The sequence below is a fragment of the Cuculus canorus genome, chromosome 12, assembly GCF_017976375.1.
Source record: "Cuculus canorus isolate bCucCan1 chromosome 12, bCucCan1.pri, whole genome shotgun sequence".
Taxonomy (NCBI): Eukaryota; Metazoa; Chordata; class Aves; order Cuculiformes; family Cuculidae; genus Cuculus; species Cuculus canorus.
In genome coordinates, this window is record NC_071412.1 from 13,115,574 (window position 1) to 13,123,885 (window position 8,312).

General features: G+C 37.8%; 1 protein-coding gene across 4 annotated transcripts in view; it reads left to right on the forward strand.

The window, feature by feature from the left end:
* Positions 1 to 7,996, forward strand: part of ASB7 (ankyrin repeat and SOCS box containing 7) — a 30,705-nt gene extending 22,709 nt beyond the window's left edge. For 3 of the 4 annotated variants that reach the window (XM_054077724.1, XM_054077726.1, XM_054077725.1), the window contains one exon: positions 3,748 to 7,996. In XM_054077724.1, coding sequence (XP_053933699.1) covers positions 3,748 to 3,887 — 140 coding nt within the window. In that variant the 3' untranslated portion in view covers positions 3,888 to 7,996. Of the gene's footprint in view, positions 1 to 119; positions 3,118 to 3,747 lie in introns of those variants that run through there. The other variant, XM_054077727.1, reaches the window with a different exon arrangement.
* The last annotated feature ends 316 nt before the right edge of the window (positions 7,997 to 8,312 follow it).

Here is an 8,312-nt window from a genome sequence, read left to right on the forward strand (position 1 = left end):
AAGAAAATGGTTGTCTTTTATACATACTGAAGTCTGCTGCCTCAAGAGTAAAAAAAAAATTGAAAAGCAAATCCTCTTTATTTTATAATGCTGTGTTTTATTTGTCTTCTCTTTGAAAGAAACTGTTCCATCATGATTGGCAAACTATACACAAGAAGTGCATTGGTGGGGATTTCGGCTTCCCGTTACTGCACATAGCACGAGCTGTGGAGGACAAAAGATGAACTATACATCTCTTTTTCCTGTAATTAAGGCTTTTAATTTATTTGATTACCACTATAAAGCTTGCAAAATAACTTGACTGAAGTATCTTACTTGTTCTGGTGAATATGTTGGCAAACCTTTAGCTCTACAACAGTGGCTGGTGTTAAACTCCGGTTGTGTAACAGTCTAACCCAGCTGCGCCAGACTAACGACACTGCTGACATCAAGGTGTCCCTTTGAGATGTGATTGGGTTTTTTTGAGGTGATCAGTAGTTTTATCTCGCTGTTTTGCATGATGGTAATTAGGTCAATCTTGCCTCTTTTATGTTTTTGGTTTGGATTTTTTTCCTCTTTAATTTTTTTCCTTTCTAGCTTATTTGCCAAAATAACTTTCCAAACTTGTGATGCAGGATATAACTGGAGTTGCTACTTCCTAATCAATTTGAAACAGAACTTTATTCATCATTTAACTTGTCTTACTTTGCCAAATTACTAATAACATTTTTCATTTGCCAAACCAAGGTTCACTGACATCGGTCTGTAATCCTTTATTTTTTTTCTCTTTCATTCAGATGCAACCAAGAATGAGTAAGTGTTCTAGACACCGTTTCTAATAAATCACAAATGCATTAATAACCCTGGAATTTGCAAGGCGTGACCTAAGACACTAGCAGCCACTAGATGTAGCAACTGGTGCTTAACACTGGAAATGTCCATTGTTAACACATTCCCAGGAAATATTTTTAGGCTTATCAGGGGAAAATGTCATACAGTTGATAATCGGGTCTGTTTGAATTAACTGATGACCAATTTCTTCTGGGTATTTTAAGTTGTCTGTTCCATTTTGTTCTCAAAAACCCCATAGGATGTTAATTAAAAGGCATTCATTTCTGAAACCAGAAATCAGCGTCTCACAGCTGTATTATTGTGTACTTTACTACAGAAAATACACATATAGATCTCTAGTCCTCCCTCTAACACTGCTGTTTGCAGTTAACTTTTGAAAAGATGCATCCTTTCTGAACCCAGTTTGCATTCACATCTAAAGTGTTAGAACTATTTTTTTACCACCATGAAGATTCCTTTGCTTGGTTTCTTACCCAAAGTAACTTTTCTTTCCCAAAAGCTTGGGGAAAGCGTTCAGCTCTTGCCCGAGTTGTATAAATTCATTCCTTTAGGTGGAAAAAAAATTGCTAAGAAGATTTTCTTAGCACTAAAAAGTGGTTACCACTGGACAAAGTAACTGATGATCTGTGTTTTAAGTCATGGTTGAAGGATATAATTAAAAATAAATTGACATTTAGATACTGTGGTGAAAACTAAAATAAAAGTTTTTTACGCTTATATGAAAGAAACTCAAATTTTCATGCTCTTTAATTTCAAATCTAATTTCTTTAAAAGCAGACTGAGACTGTTTTTGTGTATTACTTCTGCTAGCTTACCTCGGATAATTTTAGTGCTAAAGATAAATCCCAGTGTATACCTGTCTGTCAGCCCATTTGTATAGAAAAACCCATGCAGGATTAAAAAGGGGGAACTCCCTGTAAAGGGTAACTGAAACGACGTACAAAATGCCCAAAGTAGAACACAGGAAGTAGTTTCATAATCTCTTTACTCTGTGCTTACCAGAAAAGTCTAATAAACTCATAATGTCAGTGACTATTTAGCTGATAGAAAATTTGTTGCTTCTTAGGAGGAGGATAGAAGAAGGGACGGGACCTGGCTTGTGCCTGGTGAGCTGTTGGCATCCTACTGTCCACCATAAAGCCTGTCTGTGTTGCAGCTCCGTATGGAAGGCATTTCCTCTTTCAAAATAACCCTGCTTAATTGGTGGCAGCTCAGGAAAGCTAATTGGAAATGTCCATCTAAGTATTTAAAGTCGCTTTTGTTGTTTTGTGCTACTTTGTAAGGAAATGATTGATTTCAAGCAGTCGGCTCAGTAAAATTGCCATGCCTTTCTTTGCAAAGCAAGCACCATCTTTTACTATTAACGATTATACAGGTAATAAAAGACTGCAGTAATTTGCTCTGTTGGCAACAGAGTATCTTGATACTAGTGTACTAACCTACCTTGTTCATAATGCTGAGCATCTTGACTCTGACAGTCATCAGGTGCCATAACTGTGCAAGCCTCTTGTTACCTTTTTTCCCCAGGCCAGGACATAGTTAAGTCAACCAAAATATTGATTAGCACAGCTTCAATGTGTTACTGGGATAATTTCATAAGATATAGAAGAATGAGAAAAAAGCACAAAGGCAGGCAGCTAGCTCGGTCTGAGTTTTGGAGAGGTTCCTGTGCTAGGAGGTTATTAAATAGAGACTTCAGCTTTGGAAAGAGGTACCAAGCGTGAGTGGAGGATGGAGATTGATATAAAGGTATGTAAAATCATGACTGGCTGGAGAACAATTATTCTGGTGTTGTTAGGTTTTTATAACTCAAAGAATGGTAGACACGCAAGGAAGCCATCAGGAAGCAGATCTAAAATAAATAAAAGTGCATTGTAATTTTCCAGCCAACACATAATTTATATTGTGAAATGTGTTGCCACAGGATGTTTTAGATACTGGAAGTATGAATGGGTTCAAAAAACGTTAGATTTACAAAGGGCAGGCCATTCACAGCTGTTAAAGACACAAAGCTGTGTGCAGTCTCTGGTTTAGGCAAGCCCAAAGGCACTGGTGCTGAAAGCTAGAAGGATGTATGGGGACATGGTTTCTCAATGTCTGTTGTTCTGCTGTTTTCCTCTTTCTTCCTTGGGATTGTTGCTGGGTACATTCAGACAGAAGGCTAAATTAACCTTTCTGATGCTGTGTTGCATGAGGAACTGCTTCTCAAGGTGTTTGAATAGCTCCCTGCTATGAATCAGTTTGAAAGGGAGCTGATTATTTTGGAAACGTCTTTGGCAGAAATTCTGAAGGTCATGCAGTGTTGGTAAAGCTTTTCCTCTGCAGACAATGGTTAAGTCCATATTTTCATCTCTTTCTGTTTGATGAGGTTACAGCTGCATCCAAAGCCTATAGACTTCATCTTTTCATTAGAAGGGAAAAAACAATCTAACTCTGCCATGCGATCCTTGAATAACTTTTATAAAGCCTCACTCTTGAAGGGAACTGCCCAGTCCTGTTACAGTTGAATGAAGGAGTTCTTATCTTGATGTTTGAAAAGAAGCAATACAGAGGGTTTTTTTTTCCCCCAGGTGTTACAAGGATGCAAAAAACCCCACGAAAAGTTAAATGGAGGAGTTATGCTGTTCTGCGATGCTTAAGCATATGTTGCCACCTCATGGGAATCCTCACATGGATAATGTCGCTTTACACTGGCATCATTAAAATTATGTGCATGTAACAATGTTTCTAGGATTCATCCCTCAATTTCATTGGTGTCCATTAGAAAAGCATCAGCTTCCACCCTTTTCTCTTGTAATTCTTCCCTTCCCTCTGCGTCTTAAAACACAGCAATGGTCTCTGATTTTACTGAGTAAATGATTTCTTGAAGTGCTTTTAAAATGTGATCACTTTTATGTGTTCCTTTTGTCTTTTCAGGACAGCCCAGAAACTTGCAAGATCTATGCCGAATTAAAATTCGTCAGTGTATAGGCCTTCAAAACCTAAAACTACTTGATGAACTACCCATTGCCAAGGTCATGAAAGACTACTTAAAACACAAATTTGATGATATCTGATATCCATGAAGAGAAGAACTCTGAGCAAGATTAGTTATATTCCAGATACTGAAGAGGCTTGTTGCCTTGCACAAAGTATATCCTATGCAAATTCTGATTTTTCTGTGAAGTCAGAAGGCAGATATACACTTCCTTGGGTTTTTTATACCACATGCTAGAAGGTCTTAATTTTTGGTTTCTTGGTCCAAGTTTGCAAGGTCCAAGCTTTCTATACAATGTTACATTTTAAAAATTGCTGTAGTTTTGTTTGTTTGTTTTCACATTAAGTGTGCAGACTTGCAGTGGAGATGGAAGGTAGCCTCTGGAGGGAAGTGAGTGTTTTGAATTGGCATGCAGAGCAATTATTCAAGAAAATAAAGATTGGAAATCAAGGCACCAGTCCTGCAAAAGGATACCAATAAAGACCTTAAGAGCCCTGTTGTCTGTTGGGACTCTTGGCTCTGCCAGGGTTTATGTTTTTGCAGGACAGAGGGAAGAGTTGGTAGTTAACATGTCCTAGGGTACTGTATGAATATAATTTGGAAATTAAAGAAAAAATGCAGTTGCCCTGTTCAATTTGAGGGTCTATACATTGGCTTTTTTATATATTATTATTTTCTTAGTTACTGTGGTTGGGATGCCCATAAGATTCAGGCTCTCTTCTTTCCTGACATTCCCTGTTAAATGACTGGTAGTTTGTAAGTCTATTTTTAACAGTTACAGTACACTACAAAGAGGCATAGCCTCTGTATTTTTTACATTAACTTTAGAGTAAACAAATTTAGGTTTTTTGAAGCCAATGTATTCTGTTTCTCATACAGTGCCTACTGTGCAATAATCTTTCTGATGTATTTTCCTGTTATGTGTGATTCCCCCCCACACTATTCCTCTTTTAGTCTCAGTGCATTATTTGTGAGAATAGGAACTGCTGCCTCACTGTAGTGTTGACGGGACATTACAAAAGTGGTGCAGCAGTTGCTGTTCGTTATTGCTCCCTGAATTTCATGAATGTATAACCTGCTTTATTTCACTTTCAGTTCAAATTTATATACGGGTTCTCAGCCAAATTGTATCCACCTAAAGATAAGAAATTGGCCAAACCTTTGTTTTAAAAGCGGTGATGGATTTTTTTTTTAATTGCTCTGAAATTCAGTTTATTTCAGGTTAAAAAATGGGGGTGTGCATAGACGTTAAGATGCAGTTTATATGTGCACTAGCAAGAAAAATCCTACTTGTATCGGAAGTTTATATTTTTCAATTAATCTGAAAGCAGCAACTGAAAGGAGTACTGAAATTTGGCTACTGAATGTGTTTATTCATACTAGGTATTAAGAAGATCTATTAAGAGTTTTGTTTCTGATCATAGAAAAAAAAATTAAGTACTTGCTATCAAAAAAAGATTGGGCTGAAATGTGCAGTTGTTTCACTCTTTATTTTCAAGGGATTATGGTCTCATCCTAAGGTTCTTGCCAGTGTCCGCTTCTTTGTTTTGCCATCCTACTGCCTCCAAAAGAGCCTCTCTAATATCAGGAGTGCTTTCGTAGGAGTTAAACCAATGGAAGTGGGGAGGTGAAAGGAACTGCGATGGCTTTTAAATTTAACACTGTCACTTTCAAAATATTTAATATTAAAAATATGAAGATCAAGGTGAAGCAGGCATATTTATATTCAACTGTGCTAGTTTCTCTTAATACCTTATATCCCTGGCTGCAGTTCCTTGAGCACAAACCTTATCACTGATAATGGGTGCACCGGAATTGTGGCAAGCAAGGATTATCCCTCTCTATTGTGCCTGGCATTGCATCAGGTTTCCAAACAATAAGTGATTTTGGACATTCATGGCTCAGAGGATTGGTAATGGGATGCCAAACCTTTTTATCTCCAATTTGTATTGGTTCAAGTCCAATCTGCTTCAGCAGTGACTAAAGGTTTGTGTCTTGGCAGCATGAGCGAGCAAGGATGTCCAGCCTTAACAGCACCCGGTGCGGGCAGAGGGCACCTCTGGCAGCAGAGCACGAGGGCTTCCTCCAGGCTGTGTGTGATGGTGGTGGCAGTGCAGTAGGGACAACCCGAGAGCTCGCCTGGGGGCTGCCTGTGAGCTTGTGCGCCTGAGGGTGTCTTTCGGCTCCTGTTGAAGCAAGAAAGATCCGGTGTTATGGTCTTTAAGCTCTCCGGTTTCTGAGACAGGACCGATGTTAGGAATTGACTGGCAGGTTTTAAGCATGAATCTTCAATTTTGTGACATGAGATCAGAACCTTAAAACTGCTTTCTTTTTCAAAAAAATTACTTAGCATTGTTCACTGCACTTGTAAGTTGATCTAAACCAATGTCTTTCCCCAATGAATTTTTACAGTAATATTTTCTAAGTAATCTAGAGTATATTTTAGTTTCAATCTATATTAAGGCAAATTATTTGTTCTGTTTGTTGCTGTGACTGAAGAAAATTATGGAAGACTTTGTTGGTAACAAGAATGTTATTTAATGAAGAAATGTGTAATTCCATTATTTATTGTTTGAGGTTTGTTTTTTGGTTATTTATCTGACATCTAAAGGGAACATACATACATTTCAGGCCAGTAAAAAGCCTTTCTTTTAAATTAATTTTCACCCTGGCCTCTTTCCCCTTCCCAAGGTGGAGGGAAGCCCTTGCCCTTTCTTACCATGCTAAGCCATGTCTTGTAGCTGGTTTCTCTGACCTTGATTCCACAAAGCACCACAGCACGTGTCTCTTTGAACTTACTGATAGTTCCATTCGCTATCTTAAGTAATACGTGTGCTGTAGTGCGAGTGAAGTATGATTATTCATTGTTAATCCTGTCCAAATTTCAATAATGGGGATCCTGGTCTTTTTATTATTTTGAATATTGTGCACAAATACTTTGAAGAACAAGCTGAATTTTGTTTTTCATTCGGACTAGAATGTGGAAGAAGTGCATAGTATAGACTTGTTATGTAGCCTAGTTCCATTACCTTAAAATTCACGGTTGAACACTTTTATTAAACCTTAAAAATTGGCAAATACACCAAAGAATCAATATGAGTAAAAGACTCTGATCATTAACAAACTGCAAACCTCATCCTTTAAAACAAAGCAGAAAGTTTTTGTAAATATTTATGTTTATAAATGTACAGCAGAGTAAGAGTGTTTTTTAGATTATTTAATTACCATATTTCTAAACTATTTACATTATAGACAATACTTGTTAGTTTGAAAAGCTCTTGAGTGTGTTTTTTTGTTTTGGTTTGGTTTGTTTTTCTTTTTGTTTTAACTCATTATCACTCATACTTGGAATAACTCTGGCTTCCTCAGGATAGCGTGGAAAATTCAGTTTTGTGCCTCTAGTGGGCCGTCGTAGGAGAACACATCTGGACAAACTCATCAGATAAATACCCAGAGGCAAAAGAGGATGTGTAGTGTGTTTACCAGGGTGGATGTGGGCTAGATGGAAAAATTGGATCCTAACTTCCTCAACGAAATCTCTCAAGAGTCCCCAGTGACATTGTGACAAGAGCAACCTGCAGCCTGCCCACAGGTCTAGCTTCCATGCGACGATGTGTTACCAATATCATAATGTATTTTGTTCTTCCTTTGCAATGTAAGTTTTTGCTTTGGGTCAATTCAAATTTAGAAAAAAAAAAAAAGAAAAAAGTTGAAGCTGGTTAAAACCTTTTTTTTGTTTATGTTCCGTTTATTTCTAATGTAATGTTTTAATAACATAATACCACTTTACACATTTTCTCTCCATGTTTGTCTGTCTCTTCTGCTCCTTTCTCCTTCTCTGGTGTGCGCGATACTGGTGATGTGTTTGGTACTCAAATTTACCCCACAAACAGAAGTTGAGATGTCTCATGAATTGTAATGTGACTTTTACCAGTAAATATGAGCATAAAACTCGCTCTAGAGCTGGACTTCAGAGAGGGGAACAAACTGGTCTTGACCTGTGAGTAACTGGGTTTTCCATGCTCAAATTCTAGTGCAGCCACTTCAGGGTTTTCTGAAAGGTTCACCATTCCTCCTCAAGTTCATGTACTGAATAAGGTACAAAAATGGACCAGAGGTCATATTTGCAGTGGAATCTGTTTTGTGTCTGTTTACTACCAATAAAAGTTGAATACAGGGGATGAATATGAATATTCCTGGTGTGCAAGTGTGAACTGGAAGCACTTGGTTCCAGTTGTGACAATAATGTACAACCAAAAGTTGCAGTAAGGTTTGGACCCTAGAAATTTGGAGGAGTCTAGATTTAAAGACATTACTGCTAAAGAGTTTTAGGTGAGGGGAAAAATGTTTTTCTATTGCTCAGCAGCAAACTATGCAACCATCTCTGGGAGCACACACACTGTGCAGCCCACAGTTGTGTTTAGAGCTGTTGATGATGGTTATTAACAGACCGGCCAGCCTTGGACTGGTCTATTTACTGAATGCTGTGTTAAAGACTTTGTTC